This window comes from Sphaeramia orbicularis, chromosome 18 (genome assembly GCF_902148855.1).
Source record: "Sphaeramia orbicularis chromosome 18, fSphaOr1.1, whole genome shotgun sequence".
NCBI classification, from domain to species: domain Eukaryota; kingdom Metazoa; phylum Chordata; class Actinopteri; order Kurtiformes; family Apogonidae; genus Sphaeramia; species Sphaeramia orbicularis.
The window spans coordinates 9,511,057-9,525,106 of NC_043974.1; the positions used below are offsets into that span (position 1 = coordinate 9,511,057).

Here is a 14,050-nt window from a genome sequence, read left to right on the forward strand (position 1 = left end):
GGTGGAAAATGGGGTAATAGCAGTGACGTGCAGTCAGAGGAGGCAGGGGAGGCAGAGCCTCCCTTGTCAATCTTGAAAAGAAAAAAAAACTTAACCATAAAATATAATAAATGTTGATAGTTTTCAGTTGGTATGTCCTATAAACTCATTTTCCGTTCGAATCCAATATTATTATTATTATTATTATTTATTTATTTTTGTCAATTAGAATAGCAGAATTTCCGCATGCTCCATTCAAATACAGGGAGGAGATGCGCCGTGAGGCAGCGCTGTGCTGTGCCTCCCGCAGAACTGTCTCCTCCCCTCATGAACTCTGCTGAAAATATTGTGTCGCTGTCCCTCTGTATATCGCAGTTAAAATGCTTTCAAACACTCTGATTATATGCTCTGTCCTTCCATAATCTGCATAACATATGGAATGTATTTCTGTAATGTGTTTAGGCTCGCAGATTAATCATAAAACCGCAGTGAAAAAGTCACTAGGGGAGGCAAACAGTACCCCTGCCTCATGATAGATGGCGCCAGTGAGTCCACAGATTCATGCGCTGATAATCTTCTTCGTTCTTTTTTATACACTTTAATTCACCTCATCAAAAATGGAGGATTACATTTCATGTACAAATAAAGGTAAGACCATAAACTTTTTTTATTTTTAGTTTGAAATGGCTCTTTTTGAAGGTTTCCTGTTGAGTTCCTGCCAGTCTACCTATGCTGACTTGATGCACAGCCCATATACCCAGGCCATTCCTTTGGCTCACTCTCTCTATTCCAGTTTCTCAGGCAGTGGCGATTTCTCACAGACTGCAGTGGAAGCCCGGCTTCCCCTAAAATTACGAAAATTAAATGTTTAAATATGTACGGTTGTGTTGACATTTCATTGACCACAAATGTGTTAGAACACGTTCATCTCAAAGACAAGTTCGTTCAGAATCAGCTTTATCACAAATCAACGGACGCGATGTTGTTCACTTCTCCTCCATTCCCGTTGTGCTTTTTTTCTCCTCCATCTCTGCTCAGTGCATTTGTCTGTAGACTGTGTCCGTCTCTGGGCTTCAATGGGACTGAGTGGAACAGTTTTTTTCATTGCTTCAGAACTGGACGGTAATTGGATAAATGCCACGATGTTGTCCCACCCCCGGACCCCGGCCGTCTCTGGGGGTGAATGGAGTTGTGGGCGGAGCTCGGCCGGGCTGGACGCCAGAATCCCATGTGCTGATTGGAGGATCAGTCGAAAGGCTGAACCCCGTTTGATTGACAGCTAGTTTCAGATCTGCTCCTTCACTGACACAGTTCAGTTTAATACCGTCACACATTCTGCTGTGAAATCAGAGAAACCACTACGAAATTACTCGTTCATTTCTTGCACTGTAAATAAAACACACTCTTTGTACTTCCTTGTTTCAATTTGACATAATTTCAGCATTTTTTTTGTTTCAGTTACATAATTTAATCATTTCTTATTCGAGTTTAATATCGTTTTGTAGATAGTTAAATCAATCATACTGTCGACTAGGTCGGAGTGAAAGGAGCATCTGTTTAAAAAGGCTGAAGTCTTACACCCACAACACAATGGGCCAAGGCAATCTGAGCAGAGGGGACACTGGTCCAGTCCCTGGAAAAGACGCCTACTTGGTACGATAAGGTCACTGAGCATTTTCTTAAAAAGGAACGGAGGGCCAAATGTATGTTTAAATAACTTGACAATTTTTTTTTATTTTTTTTTTATGTAAGCTGACAATGAGCTTCCCCTGTCTGAAAGACGAGCAGCCGCCACTGTTCTCAGGCCACCATATATTTGTAGATCTGGCTCTGAAAGAGTCAGTGCCTCCCCAGCCATGAACCCCACTGCACATCACTGGGTAATAGAGAAGCTGAAATCAATAGGGTTCTTCCACTAGGGGTTCCCTATGTTGGTTATCAAGGAGAAGAAATTCAACCAAATTTGTCCTAGTTATCACGTTCACATGAAGGAAATCCGGCGGTGGCGGCATTTAGGGTAAAACCAAACCCCGACATGGAGTTTCGGGGATATAATATTTGTTAACTTGCTTTCTAATCCTTTATAATACCTTTTGACCAGTGATGGCTGTTGATCATGACACAAGTAGTGCTAAAGAACCTGAACATCAAAGTTATGAATTTGTGTGGACAGCACTGAGACTAGAACCTCTAACATTCAACCGACTGGATTTTGGACTTCATCAGAAACCGCAGAAACGCTGCTAAAGCTGCGTCCGCTGTGTCCTTGAGGTGGTGTCGCTGGCAAATTTCTGTTTAAAAGGCCTTAAAATTAACTGCCTGTTAACTGACACACGACCCAGAGTGCATTGCAGTGTCATTTCACCAATGGAATGGGCCATCTGTCCGGCCGTCTGTCTTACCTCGGGGCTGGACAGTTTGGCCTCGGTGAGCACCAGGGCGGTGGCGTTGACGGCGTGGGCCAACTCCTGCTCCACCAGCTTGTGGGTCTTGGCTGCCTCCCGGATCCTGGAGAGAGAAGCAGAGAGGAGATCGCAGACTTGTAAGAGTGTAATTATTATTTCAACACGCTTCGAAAAGACTCAATTATAGTCATTATTTCAACAAGTGAGCTCGGCCTGTTCCCAAGACTGAAGCCTATTTCTAAATAACTGTTTTCTCTATTCTCCATGTCTAATGTCTCATCCACCCCTATGTTCCCTGTTCACAGGATATCCCATAATATGTCCAGATTTCTGCCTTTGAGATAAGGTTATGATTAAAATATGTATCACCCTGCAAGACGCAGGTGTCAAACATGCGGCCCGGGGGCCAAAACCGGCCCGACGAAGGGTCCAATCTGGCCCGTGGAATGGATTTGTGAAATACAAAAATTACAATGACAGTGTTTGCTCCTGGAGGATTCTGTTGGGTTTCTGTAATTGGCTTAGAGTCTGGTTTTGACCAACTCTACAGGGTGGGGAAGCAAAATTTACAATATTTTGAGGCAGGGATTGAAAGACAGTGTATGACCAATTAGTTTATTGAAAGTCATGAGAATTTATTTGCCACAAGAAAATGTACATAATAGAAAATGTTTTTATTCTATGTGTCCTCCTTCTTTCTCAATAACTGCCTTCACACGCTTCCTGAAACTTGCGCAAGTGTTCCTCAAATATTCGGGTGACAACTTCTCCCATTCTTCTTTAAAAGTATCTTCCAGACTTTCTCGTAATAGTTTTGCTCATAGTCATTCTCTTCTTTCCATTATAAACAGTCTTTATGGACACTCCAACTATTTTTGAAATCTCCTTTGGTGTAACGAGTACATTCAGCAAATCACACACTTTTTGACGTTTGCTTTCCTGATTACTCATATGGGCAAAAGTTTCTGAAAAGGTATGGATAATAGTGTTAGGTATGATTATGACATCAATAAATGTTTGGTTTCAAAACAACTGACGTAGTGCCTGCTGAGAAAAAACAACTAAATGTTCATTGTAAATTTTGCTTCCCCACCCTGTATATATAAAGTGTCATGAGATCTGGCGCAATAAATAAAATTTGATTGATTGAGTGATTTAATTGGTTTTCCCCTGTAAGTTGCTTTGGAAAAAAGCGTCTGCCAAATGCATAAACAAACATAAACATACAACGAAGATATTAACAATCAAGGGTGTCAAAGTCATTTTAGGTCAATTCAATCTAAAGTGGGTCAGACCAGTAAAATACTATCATAATAACCTATAAATAATGAAAACTGCAAATTTTTCTCTTTGTTTTACTGTAAAAAAACAAAACAAAGAGTTAAATCATACAAAAATGTTTACATTTACAGACTAGCCTTTTTACAAAAAAGTAAACCTGAACAAATTCTGAACAACCTTAAATCTCTTAATAGAAGTATGTGGAATTTTAATAATAATAAATGTTTTGTGAATTTGTCGATTCATTGTGATCTGTGAGTTGTAATGCCATGTATAAATGCTAAACTAAGGCATAATATTGTAAAAATTGCACTTATTTTTCTTAACAGTTTTCAGGGTGTTTATATTTGCTCGTGTTATGTTCAAGTACAGTTGTAGATGTAAACATTTACATTACAGAATCTTACTTTTTTCACTCAAAAACACAGAGAAAACTTTGGAGTTGACATTATTCATGAGTTCTTATCCTATTATTTATACTATTATACTGGTCCGGCCCACTTTAGATCATATTAGGCTGAATGTGGCCCCTGAACTAACATGAGTTTGACACCCCTGCTGTAAGACGAATTTAGTTTGGCAGATATGATCGAAGAGAGCTTCGAGGAAAATACGCACCAAGTGGACCGCAGAGAGACGCTAACGTTTATATGGTGTGAAAAAGGAGAAATAACACGACTCATTAGTGCCGTAGAGGAAAAAGTCAGCAAATAAACTGGGTAATTGCAGTGGGATAGAGAAATCCCAAAATGTAGCGCAACATCTCCCCAATTCCCATTATCTTCTTTACACACAAACAAACAGATTGAGGAAACGTATGACATGTTGAATGTGAGTTTGTGCACTCTTCAGGTGTAAAACTGATAATTGTACATTATATATATGATATTCAGACTAATCAACAATCAAAGTAAAGTGGGAGATGTGTTAAACCATAGATTTTCAAGGACTCAAGTCTTTATGTGCTGCTTTTTTCTGGTTTATTTCATCATAGTCTTGTACAATGAAGTATTGCAGGTGAAATGCTGTAAATTCATGGTTACCGGAGGGAAATAAAAAAGGTTATAGATGAAGTAACAGGTATTGAAACCCCCTTAATATTTAAAATTTTGTACTTGGGGAAACATTGATTCTGTAAATCTGTTAAGAAGGGATGACTACAAATTGACTAGAATAATGGTGCTGGCCAGTAAAAAGGCAATCACCAGGAGATGGGGAACCAGTCTGGTGCCCAACATACAGGAATGGGAGGATGTTATGCTCAATATTTACATACTGTAATGGAGAAATTTACTGCATATGTTAGGTTGGAAGTCGATGAGTTCAGAGATATATGGGAAGGATGGCTACAATATGTAAGACAACATAGATCAACCTCAATGCATTATGTAGTAAATTTTTTCGCATTATGTAGTAAGTTATTAGAATTTAAGAAATTTATTACAAAATGCACTTGACTTATTTTTATTTTCAGGAAAATGTAATGTGTTAAATTAATCTTTAAACTGTGTGGTTAAAGTTCTGATTACATTACCTGTAGCTCCTGTGACTAATTTCTTCTAAATTACTCTGAAATAATAATTAATTTGGATAGTTATTACATAATGAACCATGTTATTACATTTAAAAAAAAAAAAAAATGTGTCAAGCGCATTTTGTAATAAATTTCTGGAATTGTAATAACTTACTACATAATGTGAAAAATTTTACTACATAATGCGTTGACGTAGTTAATACAAAATGCGTCAGTTTATTACATAATGCAGCTTTATTACAAGATCCCATGACATTCTTATTACATTTTGAACTTTTATTACATAATGGGAATTTATTACATAATGGGTGTCAAACTCATGTTAGTTCAGGGGCCACATACAACCCAATATGACCTGCAGCAGGCCAGATGATTAAAATAATAACACAATAATACAAAAATAATATCAGTTCCAAAAATTTGTGTCTAATTTCTATGTTTTAGAGTGAAAAAAGTAAAATTATGTTATCAAAAGTTTTACATCCTTTAAAAAAATGTGGAAAAACATGAACAACCATTACCAAAATGAAATTCATTAAGAAAAAAAGTGCAATTTTAACAATTTATGCCATTATTTGGCCTCAGCTTCTCATTTTCACATGTTCATTACAACGTACAGATCCCAGTGGACCTACAAATACACAAAACATTTAATAACAGACAGAATATTGGTACAATTACTCTTAATTCTCTTAAGACATTTCAGGTTGTTCATATTTGTTTAGGTTTTTCACATTTTTTGTAAAAGGCTTGTCTGTAAATGTTACCGATTTTGTGTAATTTTACTTTTTTTTGACACTAAAATAAAGAGAAAAATTATGATTATATGTTATTATGATTGTAATTTAGTGGTCTGACCCACTTTAGATGGAATTGACCTAAAATTATTTTGACATCCTTGATTGTTAATATCTTCAGTGTAATTTTTTTGTTTCACTAATTCATCCTGCGGGCCGGACTGGACCCATTGGCGGGCTGGATTTGGCCCCCAGGCCGCATGTTTGACACCCCTGCATTAGTATTTCCTAACATTTTACATGTACCTTGGTGAGAGACCCATTCAAGGAAACTGATTTTCTTTTTACACCCTAGTTTGATGCTACAAAGTTTGTGTTTTTTGTTGTTGTTTCATTTTTATTTTTATTTATTTTATTTTATTTTTTTTATTTCTTTATTTTATTTTACATGCTTGTTGGAATGATTAGGTCAGGTTACATGTGTATGTGGAGGTATATCCTTGATATGGAAACATCTGTATTGCAAAAGGTAATTTTCCAAATGTAAAGGAATTTCTTTTTTTTAAAGTGAAATAAAATACAAATAAAAAAAAAAAAAATCATGGTTACCTTCCTACTAGTGTAAATATATATAAAACTCTATTTTTATTTGCTAATTACCTTTAAATGTGTCTCTGCTGTATGTCAATGTTAAGTAGTACTTCTCATTTCCAAGTTCTTCCATTAAAATGCCAAAGACGCTGCTGTATGGGATTGTACAGATATGAACTGAAGGTATTTGTATCCACAGTTCAGGGGGACTTAAGTGACCACTAGAGGGAGTAGTGAGTCACTCTGTCGGCCTCTCCACTGGACATTGGACCCAAATGTCAGAAAGTGACCAGACGGGATGAGAACCACGAAGAGACAAGTTTTAGAATCAAAGAAAGTGACAAAAGTGATAAAAGTTAGAATTACTGTTGTTGTTTTCACTCTTGGATGTTTAATGATAACATCACTGTGTTTCTTCTACACAAGTTTGATTATGCGGCTTATGAAGGTATAAAGTCACTATGAGTTTTAGTTTGAAGACAAAAATTTCCTGATTCCATATATAGATGTGTGTAAATAATGAGCTTTATACTTTATTCAGGGACTGATACAGTCTGTGGATACATAGCATTGATCGGTCGGTGGTTTTGGTCCTAAATGTGTTGGTGTGAGACTTCCCCCTGCTGGTCAGAGTTGGAATATCAATGCTACACAAGAAAGACCTTTAATGCTATTATAAATTTCATTAATCTCATAAATTATTTCATATTTTCTATGACGAAATGCCGTAAAACTGAAAAATACCAATGATGAAGCATGAAATCTTCACGTTGTCATTTTTACTGAAAATTCAAGTGTGAGGAGAAATTAAGAGACCACTGCAATTTCCTGTGAAATCAGCATGTATGACAACCATTCCATTCCTGTTCCTGTTGAATTCCAACACAAACACACCTTTTCTACTTAATAAACACCTTATCCATGTCTTATTTAAGAAGGAGAAGTATAAGCAGCACTACTGTGGCCATCACTGTCTTCTTACAATAGGCAAAAACTGCATTAGTACTATTTTTATAATTATTTTTGCAGTATTAGTACTGCAAAAATAATTGGAATCCAAAAATAAGTAAGTAAGTAAATTTTATTTATAGAGCACTTTTCACAGACAGAGTCACAAAGTGCTTTATCAATTCAAATCAGAATCAAATTAAGTTTACAGAGACCCAACAGAATCCTTCAGGAGCAAACACTTGTGATTGGTGACAGTGGCGAGGAAAAACTTCCCTTTAACGGGCAGAAACCTCGAGCAGACCCAGACTCCTGAAGGATGGCTGTCTGCCTTGACCAGCTGGGGTTAAAGAGAGAGAGAGAGTAAAGGAGGAGAAAAGAGAGAGCGATAGAGATATAGAGAGACGGGGGGGGGGGGCGACAACACATGGAGTACTTTATGATGAATACATAGAGTGTAATCAGTCTGTGGTGGCCCTGGGTCAGGTGGGAGACTAAAAAGCCTTTTTGAACAGGAGGGTTTTGAGGTGTTTCTTAAAGCTCTCTACAGAGTCCATGGACCGTAGGTGTAGAGGCAGGTCATTCCATAGACGTGGTGCCACAGCTTTAAAAGACCTGTCACCGCGTGTGCTAAAACAGGTGCGTGGAACCATCAGCAGGTGCTGTCCTGAAGACCTCAAGCTGCGAGTCGAGCTGTAGGGCTGGATCAGGGAAGCAACGTATGCAGGGGCCTGGCCATGTAGAGCCCGGAAAGTTAGCACAAGAATTTTGAAATGAAGACAATATAGAACAGGGAGCCAGTGGAGAGATTTAAGGATGGGAGTGATGTGGGTTCTCCTGTTTGTGTGGGTCAGAAGCCTGGCAGCAGAGTTCTGGACAAACTGTAGACGGGCCAGCTCCTTCTTGTTTAAGCATGTAAACAGGTTGTTGCAGTAGTCTAAGCGAGAAGACACAAAAGCGTGAACGATCATCTCGAGCTCAGTTATGGACACCATAGATCTGAGTTTGGAGATGTTGCATAGTTGGAAGAAACAGTTTTTGACTAGGTGTTTGGAGCAGAATTCTAAAGACATGTCCTGGTCAAAGATGACACCCAGATTCCTCAGTTTGGTCTTTACCGAGGAACTCAGGTCTCCAAGGTGATGTTTGATCCCTGGGATTGCACTATCCGGGGCAATGATGAGGGTCTCTGTTTTGCTGGAGTTCAGCTGGAGGCTGTTATCATCTAGCCACTGCTTCAGCTCTAACCATTGAAAACTACTGGACTTCTGCTCTGACAATGTTCCCAAACTCTGACGACTGGTTTTTCTATCAGGATAATGCTCCTGGCCTCAGCTAGGTCAATAAAGGTGTGGTTGACGGACCACCAGATGAAGACCCTGTCATGGCCAGTCCAATCTCCAGACCTGGACCCACTTTGAAAACTTCTGGAGGAACATGGATGGTCCAAGCCATTGAACTTCTTGAATTTCTCTGCCAGGAGCTGCATAAAGTCATCCAAAAGTAGTGGTGGAGAGCCAAGACATGTGAAAGCTGTCACTGAAAATCAGGGTAATTCCACCAAATATTGATGTCTGAACTTTTCCCAAGTTACAACATTCGTGTTGTGTTGTTTACAAATGAATATGAACTGGTTTTCTTTGCATTATTTGAGGTCTGAAAACACCTGCATTTTTACCTCCGCCAAGGAGGTTATGTTTTTGCAAGGGTTTGTTTGTCTGTTTGTCTGTCCGTTAGTGTGCAACATAACTCAAAAAGTTATGGACAGATTTTGATGAAATTTTCAGGGTTTGTTGGAAATGGGATAAGGAAGAAATGATTAACTTTTGGGGGTGATCCGGAAGAAATCCTGGATTCTGGATCACTTTGAAATTTTCGTTAACATTGTGGTAAATGGGGCCAAAATTTTCGTTTCCCAATATCTCGCTTAATTATTGACCAAAACTCATGAAATTTAACTCAGGAATTGACAATGGGGTCCTCTATCACATTTCAAAGGCTGATCCGGATCTGATCCAGAAGGCGGATTTTATTTTAAAAAATAAATGTGGGATTTGTATCACCAATTATGTGGGGAATTTTTGCGCTTGGCGGAGGTCTGCGCTCTCCGAGTGCTTTTCTAGTTTGTTATTTTGACCATCAAGGTCAAGGTCAATGTTACTTTATTTATACCCGTAGGTAGATTTGTTTTGCAGTCTAGGTGATTGCCTTGGCATTACAACAACGCATTCATTAAACATGCAAGACAGGCACTTGATCACGCTTACAGACAGGACAAAAAGTGCTCAGTGTTCCACCATTCATCGGTATAGCAGCATGGATAAGTAAAAGAATAAAATAGATAAGATCAAATAAATAAAAACAAGATGCAACAAAACACAATAAAAACCAGAAAAGATAAAAATAATCCTGGATAAAAACCAGGATAAGAACATAAAATTAAAAAATTGAAAAATTTGAAGTCTCAATAATAATAAATAGAGCAAAGAAATGGAATAAATAACTAAATAAGTTAGTAAAGTGCAATGTCACTATTTCTTATTGAGCTCAGTGACGGCGACAGGAACAAAGCTATTTTTATAACGCTGTTTCCTGCACCTTGGGACTAAAAACCTCCGTCCAGAGGAAAGGAGTTGGAATTCACCTCGTAAAATGTGTCGTGTTCTGCAAATACATGCTCAAAATAACACAATTTTTATTTGGAATTTGGGAGGAATGTTGTTGGTAGTTTAGAGAATAAAACAAAAATGTTCATTTTACTCAAACACATACCTATAAATGGTCAAATCAGAGAACGTGATAATTTAGCAGTGGTCTCTTATTTTTTTCCAGAGCTGTGTATGTGTGTGTGAACAGTGTTTGTTTTCCACTATAGCTCAAGTGACATTTTAAAGCCATGAAATTCATTGTTTTCCATTAATGAACTGATGTCATTGTGTCAAATGTCTCTTAGTCGTTGTTGCTGTGAACGTCACAGATGATGTCGAGTGTTACTCACTTGTTGATGAGTGTGTCGGCCACGATGCCCAGCTGCTGAACCTGAGCGCACTCCTCCTCCGTCAGATACTCCATGGACTGCTGGGAGTTAAGGCGGGGCCGGGTGGCGCGGTAGCTGTCGATTTTCCTCTTGTCCTCCCATGACTTTAGCGTGCTCTCAAACGCCTGAGTCCAAGAAGGGAAATGATTCAGGCATGTGTTGTTTAGTAACAGCGAACATGAGCAAGAAAAAGACATATCTGCTGCATATAATCCTTACAGCAGTTAGGAAAGCAATAACTCTGAAGTGGCTAAAAAAAAGATCCCCCGACATTTGATACATGGCAGTCAGTAGATAAGACAATTTTCATTATGGAAACGATAACTTTTATGTTGAGACTCCAAAGTACACAATTTGCGGATCGATGGGCACCGTGGCTGGAAGTGGTGGGTGAGGAATGGGGTTAGGTGAGGATGGAAAACTCGTAAAGTCTATCAACCTGTGCATCTGTGAACACTTGTCATTAGTCATTAGTCGCTTTTCCATTGGACATCTGCGCAAAACTTTACTGATATTTACTAAATGTCAAAAAAACAGAAGTGCGTAATGTCGGCTTTTCCATTAAATCACAAATGCGATGATTTGCTTATTTATTATCGCGAGATGACATGAGAAGTCATTCCATAAAGATGGCGACGAACGTAAATATGGTGTTGATTTACAAATATATTCATTATTATTATATATTACCCCTCTATCTCGTACTAAATTTAAAAAAAAATGATCGGGTTTCCTGGTGTGTCCACACATTCTGCGACATGTTTCTTCTTCTTCTTCTTCACTTGTTGTAACGTTTGTCAACATCTGTTTTTTTTATTTCACTTGACTCTAGTTGCGAAAAAAGGTCTTTCCATTGCAGTTTTGCATGATATACCATTTGTGCTACTCCTGAAAAACCACCTCTTGCCAGCGCAAAAATTTTTAATCGAAAAATGAGACTTGGCAAAATTGTCGTTTTTCCATTAGGTTAATTTTTATTTATAAGTTATATTTGCGCAATTTGAGGGTCAATGGAAAAGCGACTACTGCTGTCTTTGTTTTATGATCTAGCAGAATGTAAAAAAACAAATGGAAAAACTGGAATATATATTTTTCAGTGGCGGTGTTGTTCAATAAAAAACAAAAATCAGAACGGTGATACCTTGACTTATGAGTGCTTCAACTTACGAGTTTTCTGAGTTATGAGCTGCAGCTACGTCGATTTTTTGCTTTGAGTTTCGAGTCAAAATCTGAGTTACGAGTGAGCTTCAGATACAGCACAACATCCGCCCAGCATCCCTCGTCTCACTCGTTCACTTCACGTGGTTACCATGGTTACCTCACCGCGGAAGCATCTCTGTTGTGTTGTGCTCATGTTTTGTGCTTTTTGTACAGTTATTTTACCAAATTTCTTTTTTCCTAACCACAGGTCCGACCTCTTTTCACCTCTTCCAGACATGCGGTAGATAGGTTTCAGCACCTCCCCTCTGGACAGCGATCGGACTTTGTTGAGCCAGCCATAGGGTGAGTCCATCTCAGTTTACCCAATGAGTTAAACCCCACCTCCTCCAATTTTGATGAAATTTGGTGTATGGGTAATTCCTAGCCAGAAAAGCCAAAATTTCAAATTTTAACTTTATCAGACATTGAGATATGGCAATTTAATTTTTTCACTTTTTTGCGATAAAGGCTGTGGTAACCTAATTTCAAATTGCCGTAACTCAGCAACCACTGGTCGGATTTTAAAAAGCAAAATATTTCTGTAAAGGCAAGACCATAAGGAATCTAAAATTAGCACTCTTTTGTACCTTTGGGTAGTTTTGAGTTGGACAACATTTTGATTTATATTTTGACCTTGAAATTGACGCTGTGGGACACGCCCAACCTCTCTGACACAATTATGTGTCAACTACAACATATAAAAAAATTGGAGGGTTTTCGATGAAGTTGAAATTTTAAATTTTGGCTTTTCTGGCTATGAATTACCTATCTACCAAATTTCATAAAAATTGGAGGGAGTGAGGTTTAAAAATGCCATTTTCTAGGGTGATCTGAGATGGACAGACCCCATACCTAATATCAACATAATCTTCAAATTTAAGAATTACATTTCTTTTTATTGGCAACGACACAAACAACACACTGAGCCTTCCTTGGTATAAGTTATTTATAAGTTAGATGTGAAACTGGGTGTTTTTTTGGGGGGGTTGGAACGGATTAATGGCATTTCAATGGCGAAAATATATTTGAAATACAAACAAATTGAGTTACAAGCTCGGCCACAGAACAAATTAAACTCATAAGTCAAGGTACCACTGTTCCAGCAAAAGGTGCCAGGATGTTCTTTGGATATAGTGTAAATCAACTTGAGGAGGAAAAAAACAAGAATAAGCAGAATATGTGCAGGAAAACACAGGTGCAGTAAAAAAATAAATCAAAGAAAAAGAAAGAAAAGGAGAAAAAAGGTTTTCTTTCTTACATTCACATGTTTTTGCCGATGACTCAACCATTCATCGTGCAGGTACTACATTCACCTGACACATTACTAGCTCTGTTTCTCTCAATAAATTCACTCGATCCTACATTCAGGAGGACAAAATGAGAGAGCCAGCACTTCTTCCGGCTCTGAGGTACTTAAGGAGGAAACCATGGAAACAAACTACCCCAAAGTGCTCGGCTCAGGAGAGCTCTTGAAGGTTTGAGCGGCGTAAAAAGCAGAACAAACACAGTGGGCAGGAATTCAATTTAAGGAATCCTAAAATAGAAAAGAGTCAAGAGCACAGGCTGAGAACTGGAACCAAGGAGCTCAGAGTGGATTTCTGACAGCAGTACTTATGAGAAGGAGTATTTGAAGCAAAAACCACTTGTCTTTCATATAGTGAAGTATATACAGAACACATAATAACACACAGTAGAATGCACGACTCCAGTACACATACACACAAGGGTTATTGTTTCATTTATGTGAAGTTAATTATAAAACCGGTAAATCTACCCTCATACTGTCCTTCAGTGTTTTAGGTGTTCCCAGTATCAGCACAATAATAAGATTAGTTCATTCAATAAGCACCGACTTTCATTAGTAGTCAACTATTGTGTCTAGTGTTAAATAACATTAACGGCACCTTTAACGTTTTGAATAATCTATGAATTAACACCTTACATAACTAGACACAGGGTTAATTAATTATTATTATTCAGGGTTTCTGCAGGTATCAGCAAATTTAATTTAATGCCCTTTTTAATGCCACTTTAAACAAATTTAATGCCCACATCCAACTGCAGATGCGGTTTTATACATAGTTTTTTGACAGTTTACCGTCGACAGGCTTTAACCAGGTTCTGAATACTTCCTCCTCCAATCACTTCTGCTCAAACTTGCATTTCCCATTTTTCCGATATTTGCTTATATTTCCTCCGCTCTTTCACCACAACATAAGCACGATCACAGCATGTTACATTCTAAGTATCCGGTGTTGTGACTTTGTGTATTGGCCAAAAAACAATAGTCAATTACAGGGTTCTGCCTGTCAATCATCACACTATACTTCGGATCAAA

General features: G+C 38.1%; 1 protein-coding gene across 2 annotated transcripts in view; it reads right to left on the minus strand.

The window, feature by feature from the left end:
- Nucleotides 1-14,050, minus strand: part of LOC115438539 (diacylglycerol kinase delta) — a 292,835-nt gene that overhangs the window by 20,110 nt on the left and 258,675 nt on the right. For both annotated transcript variants that reach the window (XM_030162205.1, XM_030162204.1), the window contains exons 24-25: nucleotides 10,474-10,637; nucleotides 2,382-2,487 (exon numbers count right to left, since the gene is read on the minus strand). In XM_030162205.1, coding sequence (XP_030018065.1) covers nucleotides 2,382-2,487; nucleotides 10,474-10,637 — 270 coding nt within the window. The remainder of the gene's footprint in view (nucleotides 1-2,381; nucleotides 2,488-10,473; nucleotides 10,638-14,050) is intronic.